A 23,751-nucleotide genomic window follows, 5' to 3' on the forward strand; every position below is an offset into this window, starting at 1 on the left:
TTCATTTGTAAAATGCTGAATATTTTGCAATGGTGTCATCTTGCATAATTATGATCCACCTGTTTTTGGCCCTTTTTAATTAATAGAAGCTCGATTATTCTCATTTGATGTTTGATTTATTTGAGGTCATTAATCATAATAATTATGACAATGATATTTGCACGAGCGATTGCGAATAGGGTGCAACTCTACTAGTCTTATTACAAGACTGCCCTACCCCAACCCTAAACTCCGTGCGAGGACTGGACTCAAGTCTAGCGAGTTGTACCCTATTCGGTAATTGTACCCTATTATAGAACACCGTTTGTAACTATACCATTTTAACACCACAGAATGTATATTCGTACTTTTTCGATGGTATATATATCGAACAGACAATTATATATAGTTATGTGACCTCTGTGTCGAAAGCGCCACCTAATTCTACTATATGGTTATGTGAAAGTAGTATTTCTAGTATTTGGCGCACGTATTATCTAGAATCTATTGTTTAGCGTGCAGGTTTTAGATAATGCATTGTTTAGCGTGCAGGTTTATATAATTTGGGCTGTGAAGGGTAGTTCGCGAAAATAATGCACGGGAGAAGAATACATAACGATGAATAGAAACGGGCACTAGAAGTGTATGGTCAGTTAGTTTTGTGTCAAAATATTGCAGAAAACTTCCAGAATGGATTGAATCCAGGTGAGTCAACTCATAAATCAAATCATAAAACAGTGGCGTACCGTGGCCGCCCCTTCCCCGGGGGGCTGAAGAAAAGCCAATTTTGCCGCCCCTTCCTCAAAAGCCCGAAAAGGTTGCCCCGATTTTTTTTACGGTCGTTTGAAAAAGTGAAGAAAAAAAAAAAAAAAAAAAAGGATTTACAGGCGCTACCCAAAAGCAACACATTTTGATGTATAGTACAATTTTTTCACATTTTAGCTTTTTTTTCTTTACTAATTCTTTTTGCCACCCCTTCTTCCCGGCCCTTCTTCTTCTCCCTGCCGCCCCTTCAATTTTGCCGCCCCCCTGCTTTGACCCCGGGGGGCTGGTGCCCCCAAAGCCCCCCAAAATACGCGCATGTAAAAATCTTGTGGATCGAGATAATAGTTTCAACTTATCTTATGTACAAAATACAAGAAAATAGAAACAAAGTAAAGCAAAACAAAGCAAAGCGGTCAAGACAAATTTTTTGTTTGTCAGACATATTGATTTTAGATATAGCTAGCCAAACTCTTTCTATTGTTTTTAGGACCCTTCAACAGTTTGTATCTTTGAAGTATATATCTAATTTTAATGGGGGTTTCTGCAAAATTTAGCGCTGCAAATGATCAATACAACCATGTAGAAAAGTACATATTGGCTAAGCTCAACAAACAACTCATTTGGCTAGATTGCGACACATAATGTGAATTTTTTAACACAAATACTAAACAGGTTAGACTAAAGAAGATACTATTAACCGTGTTAACAGCAGATGTGAAAATCATAACCACTCCTGCATGCTCTTCCTCGTGTTCTAATATGATTGATCATAATCATTAGACATCGATTAGATGGAATGTGCGATTATGTTCAGAGATTTTATTAAAATCTATGCCTCGTCAAATATTTATGTAAAAATGTATCAGTTAATACCACATTAATCATCCAAAGCTTATCTTAGGATAGTGTGATGATACTCTACACTGGCGTGCTAATTATAGCTGTCGTTAGTCCATAAATATGGCTTGATTTATGGGGTCTTGGTATAATACGGAGAGTGAATCATCAACTTACATATGCAATTGTAATTGTCTTGTCATCATTATTACACATCTGGAGATAACTTACATCATACTCATCATCATTATCATCAGGTTGTGATGCTTATTGGCAGTTTTTGTGTTTTTATAAGATGTTGAAGGATGGATGGATGGGTGGTTACATACAGGTGTCCAAATTGGAGAAACATGTCAATATGAACCACAATGGCCTCATCTCAATGACATAGTTCAATAACCTCAATTAAACAATCATAATACAAAAGTTGCAGAGTATGAGTTTTTGTACCCAAATTTTCAAAGGTCATTCAATAAATGTACAAATGTGTTGGGGCTAAAAAACTGTGCCCTTGATAAATGAGCATGTTGTGGATCCTAGTGTGGGTGCAGACATGAAAATTGTCATTATACCAGCTCGTTAATTTTGGGGCTGTCAGTTTCAATTTTCAATCTTTTTAGGATTTTGCTACATCAAATCAAACAAAAAAGGTTACAAAATAATGGACTCTTTATGTTTTTTCTGTATTATTATGTTATGATCGGTTTTCATGTCTGATGTGTGATTTTGTCACCGAGAAAAATTATCATTGTGAAAATCCATTTTGAGATACAGCAGAATAAGATGCTTTGGATGTGTAAATTAAGTTTGCTTGAAATTTCTGGAAGCACACACAAAAACATTCAACTTAGTGACTGAAAGTGTGCCAAATAAGCTGAATAATATTGTGAAAATAACCCATTGGGAGGGGGTTTACCCCACCCCCTTTGCTTGGGCATGTTACTGAAGTAAAGCTGAATATGTTAGATATCAGACCTGTTTGCTTGAAGGCATATTATTTATTACTATTGCAAAGTACAAAACTATCAAGTTGAGCTTAAAATGTATTATTTTGAGTACTAAAAATAACATTCTTGAATGCACAGGATAAGCATTGTTATGAATATATAACCTAGCTTTTCATGCCAATTTTATCTTTCTTAGAAGCTCAAAGATTATTTCCTGTTTTTAAAGTGGACTTGCTCAGTTATTAAAAGAAGATGGAGATTTGCATTTGTCATTGCTTTTCACAAGGGAAGTTATTATTTATTTTTGCCCACTCTTATTCTCAAGTTTTAAACCATCTTCAGCCCTATTGTGGTATATAGAATATAAGTAAGGCCCGGCAAAAATCGTGATCTCGCTTTTTGCTTTATGCCATAAAAGTTCGCCGAATTCCATTATTTAATGCAGTACCAACTTCGCCAAAGTACAGAATTCAACAGCATTGCAAGCACAAGGTCGAGTGAAAAAGCTATGCTTTACTCAATAAAAACTGACATTTCATTTCAAATGAGTTCAAGTTTAGGCCAAATATCATTATATTTATTGAATTACTGGAATATTTTGACTATAAAACAAAAGGTCAAATTTTGTCACTTTTTCTTCGACACCGGCCGACAGTCGGCAGGTTTGTTTATTTCCATCTGACATTGTTCTGAACTATGAACTATAGAGGGCAGCAAATTTTTTAATTTTAATTTTTTAATTTTTTTTTTTGGCATTTTTGGGCGTTTTGAAAGCTTCTTGTGCCTTTTTTCGGGGAAAATCTTGCTTTTCTCGCTTTTCAAAATTTTGGATCTCGTTTTTTACTTCAAAAAATTGTTCCTCTGGTATTTTGCTTGATTCAGTGATATCAATGAAATTTCAATTATTAGATATTGCTAATTTATGATTTACTCAACTGGACTAAGCACTGACAATTTTAAAATGATCAAATTGTTGTACCACAGCTTTTTCCAAAAATATTGAAAAAGCATGAATATTACTGAAAGGCAAAATTTATATTTGTGCAGTAAATGTTAAGCGTAAGCAAATTACTTTATTAGAACACACAGCTACTTAAGCTGAGTGATGATACCCCGTAGATAAAACTCCCACTCTTATGGGGGTACTACCCCCCTTGATAAATTTGTGACTATTTTTGCATTTTCTTTAACAATTTTAACACACTGGTAACAAAAGTTATGTATATTATAGGGGCAAGGAATCCAGTTACTACACTGAAATTTCAGTGACTCAAGACAAGCGGTATGTTATTTATGATAAGAAAAGAGGTACCACTAGAATGTACCTCATTTCTTAACATATAATAATGAACCACTTGTCTTGAATCACTGAAATTTCAGTGAAGAAGTAATTGGATTCCTTGCTCCTTTAATATACATAACTTTTGTTACCAGTGTGTAGTTATTTTTTGAGAAAAATGCAACATTAATCACAAAATTTATCAGGGGCTGTAGTACCACCTTAAGCTAAGACTGATATTGGGCTATTCCAGTTGAAATCCATACACCCCCCACGGAAGACATGGCCTTAATCTTCCACACACAGAGTGTGAATATTTGAAATAGGGTTACCTAAATCGGTGACTCCATGCAAAGTTTACACCCTCTGTGTGGGAGATTAAGGTCATGTCTTCCACAGGGGGTGTATGGATTTCAACTGGAATAGCCCATTTTAGAGCAGATGACACTGAATAGGTGACTCCATTTGAAATCTACACCCCTGTGTAGAAGATTAAGGTCATGTCTTCCATAAGGGGTGTATGGATTTCAACTGGAACAGCCCATAAATCCCATGACAACCATGATGCACTGAAATAAACAATCTATATATCTATCTATATATATCCTCAAGAGCTTAACGTAAATGGAAAATTGTTGTATAAATGGCGATTACATTTCCATTACTGTTCTAAATTTATTGCATTTTTTATACATTTTTGAAATCTTGTAAAAAATTGTAAATAACTAAAATGTTATCAATAATAGATGTAATTATGATAATTTGACACTTTATAAAACGGCTGCTCTATGTAGATGGACTGGTGCAAATATTTATATGAAATTTGCAAATTATTGATGTTTAATTTATCAGCACGTATTTATGAACTGAAGATGGACCCTTGTTTCCCAATTGGAATGTAGGATATCACACTTATGTCCCCATGTTGGAGGTGTTTACAAATGCAGCCCTACACATTCACCCCTGCATGGACACTTCGATTGTCAAACAACATACAGGCAACTAGACAAAGCCCTACACAGAGTATTCACTGTCCCATCATTTTGACTAAGTAATAAAAGCTGGTATTGTAATCCATCAAGGTATATATTTTGGTGCCTGTGATGTGTGTGGCTTGTGAACGGATTAGATACCTGAGTGATATGTTGATGAATGATGGGTAGGGTTCATTGTCTGTGCCCGAAAGACACCCTCGTTAATCTGCAATTACTACTTGGAATTCTGGAATCACATGAGGTAGATAGCAATATGCTATCTTCAGTAGATAGTAATATGCTGTCTCCAGGAGAGAGCAATATGCTATCTTCAGTAGATAGCAATATGCTATCTTCAGTTGATACCAATGCTATCTTAAGGAGATAGCAATATGCTATCTTCAGGAGATAGCAATATGCTATCTTCAGTTGATACCAATGGTATCTTAAGGAGATAGCAATATGCTATCTTCAGGAGATAGCAATATGCTATCTTCAGTAGATAGCAATATGCTATCTTCAGTTGATACCAATGCTACCTTAAGGAGATAGCAATATGCTATCTTCAGGAGATAGCAATATGCTATCTTCAGGAGATAGCAACATGCTATCTTCAGGAGATAGCAATATGCTATCTTCAGGAGATGCAATATGCTATCTCCAGTGGATACCAATGGTATCTTAAGGAGATAGCAATATGCTATCTTCAGGAGATAGCAATATGCTATCTTCAGGAGATAACAATATGCTATCTTCAGGAGATAGCAATATGCTATCTTAAGGAGATAGCAATATGCTATCTTCAGGAGATAGCAATATGCTATCTTCAGGAGATAGCAATATGCTATCTTCAGGAGATGCAATATGCTATCTTCAGGAGATAGCAATATGCTATCTTCAGGAGATAGCAATATGCTATCTTCAGGAGATAGCAATATGCTATCTTCAGGAGATAGCAATATGCTATCTTCAGGAGATAGCAATATGCTATCTTCAGGAGATAGCAATATGCTATCTTCAGGAGATAGCAATATGCTATCTTCAGGAGATAGCAATATGCTATCTTCAGGAGATAGCAATATGCTATCTTCAGGAGATAGCAATATGCTATCTTCAGGAGATAGCAATATGCTATCTTCAGGAGATATATGCTATCTTCGGGAGATGCAATATGCTATCTTTGGGAGATAGCAATATGCTATCTTCAGGAGATAGCAATATGCTATCTTCAGGAGATAGCAATATGCTATCTTCAGGAGATAGCAATATGCTATCTTCAGGAGATAGCAATATGCTATCTTCAGGAGATAGCAATATGCTATCTTCAGGAGATACCAATGTTATCTTCAGGAGATAGCAATATGCTATCTTCAGGAGATAGCAATATGCTATCTTCAGTAGATAGCAATATGCTATCTTCAGTTGATACCAATGCTATCTTAAGGAGATAGCAATATGCTATCTTCAGGAGATAGCAATATGCTATCTTCATGAGATAGCAATATGCTATCTTCAGGAGATAGCAATATGCTATCTTCAGGAGATAGCAATATGCTATCTTCAGGAGATAGCAATATGCTATCTTCAGGAGATAGCAATATGCTATCTTCAGGAGATAGCAATATGCTATCTTCAGGAGATAGCAATATGCTATCTTCAGGAGATATATGCTATCTTTGGGAGATAGCAATATGCTATCTTCAGGAGATAGCAATATGCTATCTTCAGGAGATAGCAATATGCTATCTTCAGGAGATATATGCTATCTTCGGGAGATGCAATATGCTATCTTTGGGAGATAGCAATATGCTATCTTCAGGAGATAGCAATATGCTATCTTCAGGAGATAGCAATATGCTATCTTCAGGAGATATATGCTATCTTGGGAGATGCAATATGCTATCTTTGGGAGATAGCAATATGCTATCTTCAGGAGATAGCAATATGCTATCTTCAGGAGATAGCATTGTACTATATTCAGTAGATAGCATGTTGGTACATTAGGAAAGTATTTTAACTAAATAGTGAGTATGTGTTATTTAAAACTGTAAAGTTGATCCTAATCATTCAAATATGATTAATGGAGAATGTTTCCTTTTTTATTTTTCATGTGCTGATGCTTTGTTTCTTGGCTTGGAATTAACAGGTAAGTGTCACATATAGACAAACAAACAGACAGACAGACAGACAAACAAAGAGAAATCATAAATAACTTGTAAATCAAGCAATACAAGCCATTGTGATGGTAATTCAAGATGTAATAACTTCATGTCATAATCAGTCAGATGTAGCAAGCCTCTCACTTGATGCCCACCAGGCCATTGGCCCTACCCTTACAATGTGGCCTTGATGCCCCTCATATTATCAAAGTTTGTAAATTTCAAGGAATTTTCAGCCGTAACGGCCTTGGTGCCATTTTTCCCCTGCCCAGTGGCTGTAAAAATGAGAATCCTGAATAAAATGATAATTTCAGCATCTGAATATAGAAGTGAAAATGCACACAGGAAGCAGTATACTGGACGGTGGACGGCACCAACATGATTAATATGATGCTTGCTCTATGTCTCATAGTTTTCATTGTTTGAAATTGATCTTTCTTTCAAGTACATTTGATTTAATTTCATGCTAGGTTTGGCCTACATATATTTGCAACTATAGCGTTTGTGTTCACTTGACTTCCTAATAAATAGTAGTTAAATGTGTTAGTAACCCGGCAACATACAAAGTGGGAGTCAGACATATAATATGTGAAATAATGGGGGCTATATAGTCATGACAGCTGCTGGTGTGTGTTGAGTCACTTGAATGTGGTATTCCAGTCAAAATCCTTACACCCCCTGTGGAAGACATGACCTTATTCTTCCACACAGGGAGTGTAGATTTCAAATGGGGTTACCCGAATGGGTGGCTCCATTTGAAATCTACACCCCATGTGTGGGAGATTAAGGTTATGTCTTCCATAGGGGGTGTGTGGATTTTAACTGGAACAGCCCAATGCATACATGAGCTGTTTGTTTTCAATGGAGGACTTGTTGTATTTATATTTTATTTTCTGTAGGTTCCTTTGATTTTATCATGATTAGTTAAAAATTGTTTAGCAGTTAACATAGTCATTACTGGTGTCGGCATGATATTGTGTTTTCAACGACTCAATGGTTTGTTCAGGATGGACAAAAATCCAAAAACTGTACTTTTTTGGGGGCATTTTTGGAGGGGCAAGTTTAAGGGACAATTAGGGCTTATATTGAAATACCCTACCAGGTTTTCACACAGAAATAAGGCAGGATTCCCCTCGCTAAGCGCGTGCCTCAGGATAGCTCGGTCATAAAACGGATGGATTATATGCATCAGTGATACACCCTGCCCAGGATTTTAACAAAAGGCAGCTAGCACAGGAAAGCTGCAGGATGGCGCACACCTTCCTGTGTAAGGGAATTTCAATATGAGCCCTTATTGAGGAGCAAAATGTATCCCGTAGCTATTGAGTGCCATACCTACTTCGGGCAATCACACAATCTTAAATTATGTTAAAACATCCTACATATTGCAAGTTGGCAAAATCACGCTCCTAGCAAAATATTGCAAGTTGTGCGTAGGACGTTGGCAGCCATCTGGGATATGCAGGTCGGGAAATACACACTACAGGTACTGCATAAACATTTCAAGTTAGTATATTGCTCATAAACAGTTTTAAAATTCACTCAAAACTTGCATTGTGAATAATTTAATAGCATTCTCATACCATAGTGGCATTGGATGTGCAGGGAATGGAACCCCCCAGATGTGTAGGCTGTGTGTAGGAAGTATTAAAGTAAAAAAAGAGGCATACTGTCAAAGTTTATCAAAGTTACCAGTGCTCTGAGCTTTTTGTTCGGCTTATAATTGGTAAAAATTATTATGTTTTTGTTACTCTGTGCATCAGTAAAGTCCTAACCCACCTTCACATAAATTAACATAAGTGTGCGCCAGTCACGCATTATGCAGTGCGCAACTAGCATCAGTGCTGCGCCCATTCTATTTGCTGGTGTAGTACCCGTTAGAATATGACTGTTGTTAGGTAAACTGGCTCATACTTTCTTTGTTACGAACCACTGATCGAAATGATCACAACACAAAGCCTATGTCATATCATAATTGGGAACAGGTGTATGAGCCAAGCTTGAACCAGTAACCAATGGTTTCTAACATGCACTACATCAGCAAATATCAATATACAATGTTATGATTCTTGTTATTTTCAACTATTATAATAAGCCAAACAAACTTTAGTCTGGATCATTGGAAATTCAAGAGTAGTTTTGTAAGAAAATGATTCAGTGAGGAATAGATGCAGAATATAGGGAAAACTCTGTGATGTAGAGCATAACCAATTAGCAACTTTGATCCGAGTTGCTATGTTCCCTGATTAAAATGCAGATACTATCACATCTATTCAATTGCCCTTGCGTGCTTGTGTGGAGGGGATCTTTCCTTATACAATTGATATGTATTGCTTATGGTAGTGTCACGTTCCAGGATACATGTAGGCGTATTTACAAATTACACATGAGGATATGCATACAAAATATCCAAACGAAACTGCCAATGTCTTTTAGTTTTAGTAAGATGTTTTAGCCTTGTGAAGCCTACAAAATCATGCATGAGGTGCTAGGAGCCTCTCAGCCATCATTAACGTGACACTTTTTAGAAATTTCTGAATCCAGCAGAGCAAGGTTAAAGAAGAGATTACACATTAGGCCATACAACATAGACACATTCCTACTTCTAATGCAAAGAAATTTGTGACACAATTATCTGATTTAATCAAACTAAACAAGAACTGTCTTTAAAAAAGACAATGCCACAGATGAAGTTCATGTTTCATAATTTTGCATTGATAAGTGCCTGATATGCTAGTAATTTGTTTTGTGTGTAAATTAATTAACCGGATGGGACATATGGGTATTTATTGGTAAATACCACCAAGGATATACTAGAAAATTCAAATACAAATTTACTCTTAAAATATGTGCTAAATATATAATTATCATCATCTCTGACACAAATCAGATCATCATTAACTTTCAGTTGAAATATACCCCCCCATGGAAGACATGACCTTAATCTTCCACATAGGGAGTGTGCATTTCAAATCGGGATACCTGAATGGGTGACTCCATTTGAAATCTATACCCAGCCTTTTGTGGGAGATAAGGTAGTTTTTCATAGGGGGTGTATGGATTTTAACTGGAACAGCCCACACTGACTCCTATACTCTATTTCTATACCAGCCATTGATTAAGGTGGGAGGTTTTTATTTAAACACAGACAAAATGGCAGCATCATACAACAAATTTTAAAAGTAGGATTTTTCACGCTACATTTTATTTGTGCGCTTTTCATGTTCCAAGCTGGTACTGCAAAAATAACAATGTACGAATATATTCCTTTTGTGTGTGTAGGTCAATGTAAGGAAACCTAGAATCGCAAATTTAAAAACACTGGAAACAGTTCAAAATTGGCAAGGCGTGAAAAATTAATTGCGTGAAAATTTCTACTTTTGCAGTAGCTATAACATCTGAATCAAGGCTAATTTTGTATGGGAGTAATATAAAGGTTGGAGATAATACTTATGTTAAGACCTAATGCACATAATGTTCACAACATTAAATGGGGAAATCGGAAAGAAAGTCAAGACATTAGGAAATTAGACTTTGTATTAAATTTAGTAGTTAATGTTTGCTGCATTTATAAAAGCTGCATCATGAACTAGTTACTTGCCCTCCTCACAAATAATGAGCAAGCACATTAGAAGAGACAAGCACATTTAACAAGGCAAACTCATCATATTAAGGTTATGGGGGTTTGAACATGAAAATGTCTCTTTGCTTTGAATTTAATATCAAGTGGAAAAGGGTATAAATGGCATAAGGAGATGGCAAGAACTTTGGGAAAGAATGTTAGATGACATGTGGAATGAGAAATGGCAAGAAATGAGATGAAAAGATTTCCAATGAAGGAAGAGAAAGAGACGATGGAAAGAGATGAAGGAGGCAGTGATGGAGAGATGAGAGGGAAATAGGTTGAGGAGAGGGTAACAGGTAGAGAAAAAGGGACACTTAAAAATGTGTGGTTGTGAGAGGAGTGGTGTAGCCAGGACCTTTTCAGAGGGGTGGACGAGGGGGGGGGGGGGGGCTTACAGGGGGAAAACTTTGACAAAAAGTAGGCTAGTAAGTACAAAAAGCCTAAAAATCTTAGTATCGGGCAGCCAGCATCTTACAGGGTTGGGATTGGGGCAAGACTTCTCACAGGGGAAACTGCCCCCTTGCCTCTAGCTATGCCACTGAGCAGAGATGTAGACTTGAGTCGTGTGACTTGGACTCGAGTCTGACTCAAGTCACTATTTTTGGGACTTGTGACTTGACTTGCAACTTTTGCAAAATGACTTGACTTACTTGTGACTTAGACAAAATGACTTGGACTTGGACTTGAAAAAATTGACTTGTTACCAACGCAAGTCTGAGGTTACTTTCCTGTAAATTGAAATTTATGGATAGAATTTATGAATATTAATAGGCCTACAATTACATTAATGAATTATCTGCTGGTGGGCCTCGTGTCCGGCATAACCTGAACTGGAAATAAATAAATACATAAATAAATAGTGCCCTCAATCAGCGACACAGGCTCGGCGTGGGAAGTAAAAGTATGTCGGGTTGAAAACTCGGAGTCCTGTCCCAGCAAACACAAAACTGGTGAATAGACTTGTAGTGACTTGTGACAAGTTGTGACTTACTTGCGACTTGACTTGTGATTTGATGACTTGTGACTTGACTTGACTTGCAACTTTTTCAAAATGACTTGACTTACTTGGGGCTTGGACAAAAGGACTTGTGACTTGGACTTGACTTGCAAAAAATGACTTGTTGACATCTCTGCCACTGAGCGAGAAATAGGGATATAGAGAAACTGATAGAGAGAAACATGGACGATTAGAGTATAAGAGAAACTTCTAAACATAATTATATAGGTGACTTCAAGGGAGAGACAGATAGAGACAAGAATATCAAATAATCAATTGTAAATTTTAAAAAACAAACATTTATTTTGGAAATACTGTAGTACTGTATTTCTCTTATATTCACTCTGTAGCGACTATATTAGTAATATACTGCTTTGTGTTGTTTATTTGGCTCATATTTTGTTATAAGTTCCAAGACTCACCTTACCGAAGGTGGTAACTTGAACTAATTTCACAGACAACAGATATCTTTATATTTTTACCAAATGTATGAAGTGGAATAGAGTGCCACTTGAATGAAACAAAGCGATGAAATGTATACAGTAGGCAGCTATGGTTTAATGCTTTGCGTGCTAGCCATGCCATTCATCGGAAAAAGTTGAAGTTTTGAAATATTTTCTCAAAATATCAAGGGCTATCTTAAGAATGACTGGACCATTACTAGGCTTGTTTGTACTCATTTTAATGCATTTTTCATGCTTATTCCAAATATGGTCATGAAAATTTACATTACTGAAATTTTTTAATTAAAATTTTTTTTTGAAACTTGTCGTCTGCAGTCGACACCCGCGTGAAGAGATTTAACCTTCTCAATACATAGAAACAGGGCATGGCAGAAAATATGAAAAATCATCAAGAAATTGCTTAGTGCTCTGAGTGCTGCATGGGCTTCAACATTAAAAGTTTTGAGATATTTTCTCCAAATATCAAGAGCTATCTTAAGAACCACTGAACCAATACTAGACTTGGTTGTACTCATTTTAATGCATTTTTCATGCTGATTCTAAATATGGTTATGAAAATTCACAATTATGAAATTAAAAAAAATGAAACCTGTCGTCTGCAGTCAACACCCGTGTGGAGAGAGTTAATTTTGCCATTTATGATTATTTTGAAATGTAATATGAAAATAAATTTGTTAATGAGTGCAAGAATATCAATTTGTGACTCTGATATTTTGACATTATTGATATTCCTACCAATTTATGAAGTAGAAATTTAGTGTTACATGTATATATACAACTGAAAGAAATTAAAGGATCAGACTTATTTATTAGCATTTTGCAAAAATAGTATTAACCTTGTAAATCAGATGAGTGTCCTTTCATTCAGTAATGTTTAGACAAGAGAATAAGCACTGATATCCTGTGACACTAAAAAACACCTTGGTTAAGACTATACAGTGGCGTGCACAGCACATTGAAAGTGAGGGGGGGGAGGTTGTTCAGTTCCCCCGAATGGAGTCTGATTTAGGTGTGTAAGGTGCGATTTTAGTGTTTTCCCCAAATTTCCCCGAATGACCAACAAAAGTGGGGGGATGACCCCCCCCCCCCCTTGCGCACGCCACTGGGACTATACGTAAGAACAAACAAGAAAGAAGGTAAAATCAAGATAATCAGATTCTGATCGTTTCAATTTATCGACTGGTGTGCTTGAAAGAAAAAAAGCAGGGAAAAGTGTCTTTCTCAACACACAGAAACAGTGCATGTCAAAAAGTATGGAAAATCATCAAGAAATTGTTTATTTATGTTGTTGATGATTATTTTGAATTGACATAAAAATGATTGCAATTAAAAATATCATCATCTTGGCCTATGAGGTTTTGTATTTTACGAAAATATGCAAAAACTGCCGTAAACATGGAAATGGTTACTCGGGACACAAAGCAATAAGTAATTGAATCTATTCTTGGTGGCACATCTTAGCCATACTATGAACCTATGCCAGCATCTATGGACTATTCCAGTTCAAATCCATACACCCCTATGGAAGACATCACCTTAATCTCCCACACAGGGAGCATGAATGGAGTCACCCATTCAGGTAACCCCATTTGAAATTCACACTCCCTGTGTGGAAGATTGCGGTCATGTCTTCCATTGGGGGTGTATGGATTTCAACTGGAATAGCCCTTATGTGTACATATTCCATTTGCAAAGATAGTGTGTATAATCACAGGAGAGACAGTGAGGGAAATCTTATATCAACTCACAATATTTGAGACAATTTTTTTATTAGGAAAACCGGTAACTCCCTTCTTTGGGAGTCCCGTCAGAATTGATGGATAGGAAGTGTGTAAATGTGAAGAGTATTAGGAGGAGACTATGTGACGGTAGATAAATAGATCGTAAGAGTACTGGATAAGAAGACATTTTTGCGGGTGTTTCATTTTCACACTTTTCATGGTTGAATTGGCAAGCATAAATTTAAAATCCTGTGAAAATATCTTGAACTATTTATAGCTGTTTGAAACTGTGAATGAAAGCAACCACAAAATTGTTCAAAACTGTTTAAATCATGACAAATTTGCCAAGCAAAAATAAATTGTTGTAGAGTAGTTTCCTACAAGATCTAGGGCATACAAAACTGGAGCATATGACTTGGCAATAATTTAGGATAGCTATTTTATTCTGTTTGAAAGATAGATTTGCCAGTGTCACCCAGAATCAAGCTTGCGCCTTCCAACTTTATTCCAAAGAAAACAGTCAATACAAACTATTTTACAACTCTACTTTTGAACAAAACGTGTAATTGTTTCAGTTCAGGTCTTTGTTTTACCCCCCTCTGAAAATATCTCTAACCCTATCCATGTACCTGGGGGGGGGTGATTTCGAAATTGTGGCCCTTCCCCACACAATAAGAAATTGTGGACTTCACTTCCCCCCTGAAAATAGAACAGTGCAACATGAAAAGTAGTTCTTTCATTCATTTTTCTTTCTAATTTGGAATTCCTTGGACATTTCTTATCCTCTGAGGTCCTTTTGGGGGGAATAGGGGAATGGCTGTACCTTCCCCTTACCCCTCCTGCACACTCCCCTTACCCTTGCACACATGGCCACTTGTCTGATATATGTGTGGGAAAGCAAAGGCAATAAACATTAGGCCGGGCTTTGTAAAGGATCCCTGTCCCATCCTTTAGGATTAGGAATGGGATAGGTTAGGATGAATGAATAAATTATAGAGTTAGGATTAAAACATTTTTTTTATATTTCGGATTATATTATTTCCGTAATTTTCAGAGTGGTTCCAAATATAATAAGCCAAAAATTGTTTTTATTTGTTTGTCAAGAAGCAAATAAGTAATTGTCTTAATTGAACTTGGCTTAAAATAGAAGATGTTTTAATCTTTAATTGTACCTTTAAATTAACCCTGAAGTATTTATATGGCTTTTACTGCACAATTAAACCATGTGTGTAAATGATGGCAACCTTGAAAATGCGCTTACTATCGGTACCACGCATTGACAAACGCAAAGAAATAGAGCAATAATAAGTAGCCTTGAAATGGTAGTAGCATTATCATACGGCACATCACTCAAAACAAACAATCTGGCAACAGGAGAGGAAACCACATCAGTGGCAGTGTTGCCTGGTGTGTAGTATTCTATCACCCAGATGTTACAGTGTGTGAGCTAGAAGGCTGTACGACACAGTGGTTCACACGTTAACGAGTCGCCGGCCGGCTAATACATATACAGCCGCACGCAGAACACGTGTGGATTTATAACTCTACCGATTAACTGGGATTTTATACCCGGGATATATATATATATTCTTATCCATGGCCGGATTGCCAGTAAGGACTAGACTATCATGTATTTGGAATGGATTTTATATTAAAGGAGTCAGCATCAGAGGTGAGATAAATAATTATGACGAGTATCACAGCAAAATATTTTGTGAATGGTGAATCGGGACAGTTAATTAAGTAGCCAGGACTGACCATGTTTGTGTAGTTTTAATCAATGTAGATGCCTATTCATGCAAAATGGGTTTTTGGATTGAAATGCTTCCTTTTAGCTAGTTGTGAGCATAAATCATGTCTGATTGTACTCTATCAATTAAATTTTGTAGGTTTGTTTTTCTTAACAACCACATGTTATTTTGTATGTAAGGCAGGTGCAATTTATAGTGTGTGTATTAAGCAAGTATCTTATGAGCCATACATTATCTTAGTGTGGTAACACTATGCAAGTGCAAAATATGTGTTACTTCATTTTGCACATATAAAAGGAAATCTGATTTTTGTCAAGAAGTTGAATTTATGTTTAAAGCTATCTTTATATTTGTCATTATTTGCATTTCTGTGTCATACCTAATGAATAGTATAATTACCCATACCCAGACTTTGTGTCGGTAGAGTATTAACCATTTCAGTTTTCTCCCAAAACAATTATGAAATTACCATTAAAAATAATATAAAATAGCAATATTTAATATGTTCAAGCCAGGTGCATTCAAATTGTTGCAATCATGCACAGTATTGGTCCAACAATTCTTGATTAAATCCTTGTTAATATAGCAATATAGCAAAGTAGATAAATTATTTATATCTGTTCAGTGTGACATGATCAAAATTACATAAATGAAGATGCTTTCTTAGGTTTTTTAAATTTCCCTATTATTAAGCACAGTAGGCAAAGCAATTTTGATTGCATAAACTGGTTTGTACTCTTTAGCTGTTTAGAATTTGCATAACTATATCGGGCATAGTATTGGAACAGATGATAAAGCTATAACGAGTGTAGTTGATCGGTATACCAGGGTGAAATTTCCCATCATGGTAATCTACATTTTGTTTTTGTTACTCTTCGCTAAGTCAATAGAACATAAATTAAACATAATGAATTTGGATAGGCTGAGTTTAGTGTACAAGTCAAATTGACTATAAATTTGATGGTAGTTAAAGAGTTTAATTTATGCGATTAACACTTAGAGATGTGGAAGAAGCCACTAGACACTCAGAATTGAAAAGGATGTCTAGAGATGTGATGAAATAAAAGTCTGCACCATAGACACCTGTAGTCAGTGCTAGATTACTTATGGATGATGGTAGGGAGGGGGTAAGACCAGTGACAGCGCTAGGGGCATTTTGCTGTCCCCCAAAATGGACGTTTGCCATTTGCTCCCTCACCCCTAGTCAGAACAAAAATCACATTATTTTGGTCAAAAATGACATATTTGTAAGCAAATTTTAAGATCCCTATCCCAGACTTCACTTATTCCCCCTCCCCTGGAAAATATTCCTGGTGATGCCACAGGGTAACCCCTCTAGCTGTGTAGCTACACTGACAGCATTTATGTTACTATCCAATGTCTTCCCAAGAACAAATGGTTGTTATTTGGAATTGGTAAACTGGTAGTTGGTATATTCCACAATTTCATGAATAAAAGTTCAAATTAGAGAATAAAATATTGTCTCATTTATTAGTAACCCAATACTTTAAGTAGTATTATGTTGTTGGTGGATTGAGTGTTTTTGAAAAAAACCTATTTTTAGAAATATGGTAAATTATGCCATAAATTTGCATGACAAATTGCATCCTGCTGAAGTGCTTTGCACAATAAATATTGCATGAATCAGCATTGCATATATATGATTTGAAATATGACAATACACACATGTGCGTTATCAATAATACAGGTACAGGCTAATGGCAGTGTGTGTATCATCATGATAATATGAGGGTACATTTTATGGTTGTGGAATATCTTTTTGATAACAAGGAGTTGACAATTCTTATCATTAAATTGACCAGAGCAGTCGGGTCATGTTGATAGCTGGGCGCAAAGACCAGAGACATAGTGTTGTCCTTACAGAATGAGGTCCTATAGTTTATTATGCCCAAGGCGTGTTTTATTGGTTATGTTGTGTTGATAAATTGCAGTGTGCCACCTGTCACATGGCACGAATCGAAGATAAAATTGTGTAGCTCATCTAATTTACGACATTTATAATCGTCTTTTGTGTGACCTTGATTGCAACATTGTATGAGATAGGTGTTTGTTATGATTTGTACTAGGGCTTAGCTTTTAATCACTCATGTCAGTGTTTTGTTTGCAATTAATGGATTTAAAAATTATTTACTTATCTCAGACTGAGTCCTGGTATTTTTTTCCTCATTTTTTCGTAATTTCCTGATTATGACACAATTATGATAATGAACGATGAGAGCATTCACATGGTCAGCACCTTGTCATTGTGTCATAATTACCTTGTGTTATAATATACACAGCAATTGCGAAGTCCATTCAGTAAAGAGGATGCAATGATAAAATGTGTACACACAGGTAATTTATTTCAGACACAATTTATGCTATAAAATGGGCCAGTTATGGAAATTTTCGTCATTCACGAATGATGACATGATTGTAGTATGCTGACGACATTGAGGAGACACACAATGCCAATGCTGTAAGACGATTGTAACACTGTCGTAATCGAAAACACACTCGTGTGGACTGGGTCACGGGTTAATTTAGGTATTACTTGAGCTGTAAAATATGTACAATGATTTATAACTTGCGACTTTTATCCACCGTGTGGATACGGCTATAACAATTCGTGGATTTAATAAGAGTTTGCGATTCTAAGCTGACCAAAATCATTGATGGTGTTATTGCAACATTATTAATATATCATAGATTATATATTGTGTAGATGTATAGACCTTAATTAGGTCAATAATCTTACTATTAATAGATATTGATTTGGAAGTGATAGATTTTAAAGATTCAGTCTTTATATCATAACTGAAAAGTACACCGGAGTTTATGCATTGATTACACGAATGTCACACTTTTTTGGCAATACATTGCGCATAACATGTAATGATGCTCATGTATGGCTCGTATGTGTATTGCTATCTTCAGTAGATTTAACGAGGTAAACTTAATAATGTTTTACTGATATCACTTTTAAAAGCCTTGATCTTGTGTAAAAAATGTGACATTGAATTTGTAGGCCTTTTCATAATTTTGAGACTTTTTTGTTTGTTTTTGTTTTTCCATTTTTATTCACCTGTACTTGGGCCTGGTGGAAGGGAAAAAAGAACATACAGGCATGGTCCACCAGACCCCATCTTAATTACGGTAACCAAGATAGATACAAAGATACAATCAGATTATGACAATGAGATTTGAATAATACTGCCATGAATGTGATATTTGTTGAGATGAATAAAAGTTAAAAAGGAAAATGAGTTTCAGAATAATGAATTAACCCAATTTGGTGCCATTTGAAAAACATACTCCCTCTGTGGAAGACTTTTCTTAAATCTGCTCATGTGTGTACATAGCTATATATCTTCAGTAGATGTAACAAGGACTACATAATGGTTTACTGATATTAGACCTTTAACAGCCTTGTTCTTGTGTACAAAATGGGACATTGACATTTTTAGACCCTTTTATAATTTCGAGACTTTGAGACCAAACAGTGTTGTTTCATGAATTGTTGAGATGAATAAAAATCAAAAAGGAAAATGAGTTTCATGGTTAACCCAAGTCAGTGCCATTTGAAAAACATACTCCCTCTGTGGAAGACTTTTCTTAAATCTTCCACAGGATTATGGCAGGTTTTTTTTATGGAATACCCCACTATATGAATTACAGATAGCTGTATTTCAAAATATGATGTAACAATATTCTGTTTGAGGGATGATAATTATGAAGCACTGCTTTACAACTTAGGAAATATTTAAGGAAAGTGATATCTTAAGTGCTCTGTTAAATTAATGTGCGTATTTAATTTCATACAAAGTTATAATTTGTGCTGTATTTATGACAGATACCTTAAAATTTTGTGGTTTAAAGGTTTTTGTATATTTAATTAAAAAAATTTTGAAAATGCATCCTTCCACTTGTTGAATAAAGTCACAGCATGGCAGGCTTACTCTGTGGTGTGAAATTAAGTCGATACAGAAAATTAAGATTTTCATTAAATCTTTTTTTGGTAACTGCTTTCATCCAAGTACACATGTATCAAGTCGTCGGCTGTATTCCATAGTGGCGTATAGTGATTTTTGGTCATTTTTTTGAAAATTGGCACATATGTTTTTAATTATGTTCTCTTTAATTTTTTCTAAGTCTCATCAGTCATAATTAGCTAATTAATTAGTAATTAATTAATTAAATGTGGCGTATAGTTACAAAGTGACATTTTTCCTATTCCATAGTGGCGATCGACCATACGCCACTTTTTATACACATTTTATAATTATGAAATATCGGTGAAAATGAAAAACATCGTATGTCATAGTGGCGTGACACGTATCGGACCTATACGCCACTATGGAATACTTAACGATTTAAAAGTAACGCCATAGGGATTACACGGCGATCGAGGTGGCGACGGTTAACGTTAGGTTAGTGTATTGCTTTTTGTTTGTTTTCTATGGTGACGTATAGTTTTGTGTTTTATTTTCAGTTTGCCAGCAATAGTATGTATTTATTTCTTTTGAAAAATATATAACAATAAAATCTATTTAGTTTACTACAGAAATTTCACATCATTTACAAAATATAATGAATGTCTGATTTACACAACTCGATTTTAAATTGGCATTTCTTCAAACCCGATTTTCTCGAAAAGTTGTTTATTCAAGGGCGCCCACTATACGCCACTATGGAATACGGACGATTTAAGTATTTATATCTACACCATATGACTGGTAATTGGATACGAAGAAGACCGACAATCATTTCCATACGCATCGATATGTCTGTGAGTACACTTAGTATCTTTTTACGATTGAATATAGTGTCGCCATTTCATCTGACATTGAATCTGAGCCGACTGGTGTTTAAGTCAAGGTGGTCTTGCTTTAACTGACCGCATGCATGTTGCTGCATATCGGCTGAATTGAAAAATCTTTATCAGTTGTTATTATTATTGTTAGATTCTGATTGCTTTGATTGTTGTTTTGAGGGAATGAGGTCAGTTTTATCAGTTGGCACCAGGTCCCTAATGAATTGTCAGGGAATATAATAAAAGATATTGAAATGTGTATAAAGACATCAGGGGATATACCCAACAGACTATTAAAACCAAATGAAGCATATGTCTTCTGTAAGCTTTCCTGTGGTAGGTTGCCATCATCTTCAAGTTGGTTGGTTGCTTGGTTTAATGACGCATTTACAGTGGTCTTCTGCAAAGCCAAGCATTTGAATTTGACCCAATTCTAACTGACCTTGAAGGCATCTTATTTTCTAGTTATGAAACATGGATTGTCTTCAAGAAAAAGGCTAAATTTGTAACTGGTACTCAATAATGCTTAGGTTGGTGCTTGATGCAAGCTGGAAAGAATATATTGCAAATGCAGAATAATAAAGTGATGACACAAATAATATATGGCTGCAGAAATCCAAGGAGAAAACCACTGCATATGAGGAAAGAAACATCTGGAAAACATGGAAACATGATATGGAGAAGATTTAACCAGTTTTGCAAAAAAAATGCTATCTACTGAAGATAACAGGTTTTTTTCTGTTATATATTTTACCCAAGAAATTCATAAACTCTCAGTTAAAAAATAGTAAATAGAGGAAAATAGCTGTCCAAGGAGGAGACCACTACTTGAGAGAAAAGGAACACCTGGAAAACATGGAAACATGATACATTGAAGATTTAACCAGTTTCGCAAAAATGCTATCTACTGAAGATAACAGTTTTTTTCTGTTATGGATTTTACCCAAGAAATTCATAAACTCTCAGTAACAAATAGTAAATGGAGGAAAATAGCTGTGTTGTTCCCAACCAAACTGATCCTATTTCAACTGAAGAACATTATGAAATTTGTGAAAGTGATCACCTTTTTACGAAAGTGGACATTTGAGGGACAATTAAAGGCATAGTCAGCGATTTGCTCATTTGTAAAATCTTAAAAATCATCTTTTTTTTTTTTTCATTTCAAAAATATTGAATGACAACTTTAATGACTAATCCTTCACTTTTAAGGGGGTACTACACCCCTGCCCAATTTTGTGCCTATTTTTGCCTTTTTCTCAAAAATCATAGCGTATTGGGGACAAGTAAGATATGTATATTATAGGGGCAAGGACTACAACTACTGCACTGGAGATTATATTTCAACACAGACAACAGTTGTGGAGTTACAGTCAAAAATGAGGGAAAACCAATATTTAATCAATAAATCAATAACTACTTACTTTGAGTTGCTGAATTTTCAGTACAGAAGTTGTAGTCCTTGCCCCTATAATATACATATCTTACTTGTCACCAATGTGCTGTAATTGTTGAGAAAAATGCAAAAATAGGCACAAAATTGGCCAGGGGTGTAGTACCCCCTTAAGCAATTGATATACACAATTTATTTTTAACACTTTCGCTAGGATCACTGAATGGACCTTTAAAGATAAATAGGTATACAAAATTAAACATGCTGACTGACTCACCTAGGGCTTTAATCTGGAGGGCAAGATAACACACATCCCTAAGGGGTTAACAGTATCATGCATAAGTGCTGTCTACTGAAGATAGCACCAGATTGGAAAAACACACACAATCTGAGGTTATTTTCATTCACATTATATGTGTCAAAGGCAGGCAACCATGAAAGCTTATAATAATTACAATTCAAAATTGAATAATAAGAACCTGGAAACCACTAAATGTTCAAGTGTATGACTTTCAGAACTTACAAAATATAACAACTTAGTTCGTTTTAATCTTTCAATTTTAGTTAAATTTAAAATTAAATCTGATTATAAAATTGTTAGATGCGATGCTCAAACTATATGACACAGTTTTATCTGGTGTAATCTGTAATAAACTTATTAAATATGGTTAATCATATTAATTGATTGCATGGTCCGATGGGTTGATACATGGTTGATAACTGTGACCAATATTTGCCAGTTCATTGGTCAGTGCAATTCTGTGGTCACTTTCCAGTGGTCAGTTTTGTGGTCAGTTCGTGATGGATAATCGCAGCTATTTTTGTTCATTCATATATGCTAAGTGTAAGCATCAATTAGAGATGAATGCAAATGGTTCATTCCAATTTGTGATTGAAATAGTTATTTCAGGTATAGGTTCCTTCGTTCCAATATTGTGTAAATTCAGTGTCTTAAGGGATTGGATAGCAATGTTTGCACAGGATTTTTTGTGGGACATGAGAGCACATCAGACCATCGAATTGCATTCTGAATACGAGGAATGTCCTGATGATATCAGATAATTTTGATTTTTTGAAATTCACGATATAATACAAATTTTATGGCAAATTATTAAAAAATGATATTTTTTTCATTTGTGGTATTTAACAGTCCCTGAAGTAAACTTTATAAATCTAATGAAATGTACTTAAAGTGTATGTACCTGGGAGGAAAAGTTGTCCATCATTTGAAAATGTTGACCTTTTTTTTTTATTGAAGATATACATTTTTTTCCAAAAAGACCTAAAATGTTTGATGATGCATTATAATAAGGGTACTTACTACACATAGGAACTGCTGCTTAATAAATAGAAATAAATGCTCTCATTAATACCACCTCAGTTTTATTATGATAGCTACTATACCTAATTTGCCATGCTTTCTAAAAGTGCCTGTAAATTAAATTTTGCATATAGGACCCTATTAACGAGGCTGGGAACTAACGAGTCAATTTGAGCAACGCTCATACAATATTTTGTTTGAACTGCTTTTTTAACATTACTATGGGTGGCTTCAAAATTTTCTGGCAAAAAAAACTCATATACTATGCTATCAAATCTTACAACAATAATCTTTGAGGAGAGGTGGATCTTTTTGCTTTCACAAGCTCAGAATAATAGATTTTAATAAATTATAATCCAACTTAATTAACTTATTAGTCCTAGGATAATTAATACAGAGGTGTAGCTAAGGGGGGGTGTGAGTAAGGGAGTAGCTTCCCCCATGCATGTGGGATGTCCCCCACATGATTCTGACTGGCTTGGCTGTGGTGATTTATAGATTCATAGGGATTTTTTGCCCATTTTCATGAAATCTTGCCTATATCGTACCCCCTTGAAAGTTACCATGCCCATTTTCCCCTCCTGGAAAATCCTGGCTATACCACTACTAGAATGTTTAATGGCCTTTATATCTGTGAAATTACAAACAGCTCTTCAACAGACCTAAGGCACGATGCATGCTTGTCCCAGCCATGATGAATCTTTTAGCTTGATTTTTACTGGTTATTTG

At 35.4% G+C, this 23,751-nt stretch overlaps 1 protein-coding gene across 9 annotated transcripts in view; it reads left to right on the forward strand.

Annotated features, from left to right (window-relative positions):
• The window catches only part of LOC140147895 (actin-binding LIM protein 2-like), a 428,263-nt gene that overhangs the window by 183,052 nt on the left and 221,460 nt on the right, over positions 1 to 23,751 (forward strand). The window contains exon 1 of one of the 9 annotated variants that reach the window (XM_072169681.1): positions 15,217 to 15,419. The exons of the other annotated variants lie outside the window; for them this stretch is intronic. Coding sequence (XP_072025782.1) covers positions 15,344 to 15,419 — 76 coding nt within the window. The 5' untranslated portion in view covers positions 15,217 to 15,343. Of the gene's footprint in view, positions 1 to 15,216; positions 15,420 to 23,751 lie in introns of those variants that run through there. 9 annotated transcript variants of the gene reach the window in all.

Source organism: Amphiura filiformis, chromosome 3, assembly GCF_039555335.1.
Source record: "Amphiura filiformis chromosome 3, Afil_fr2py, whole genome shotgun sequence".
NCBI classification, from domain to species: Eukaryota; Metazoa; Echinodermata; class Ophiuroidea; order Amphilepidida; family Amphiuridae; genus Amphiura; species Amphiura filiformis.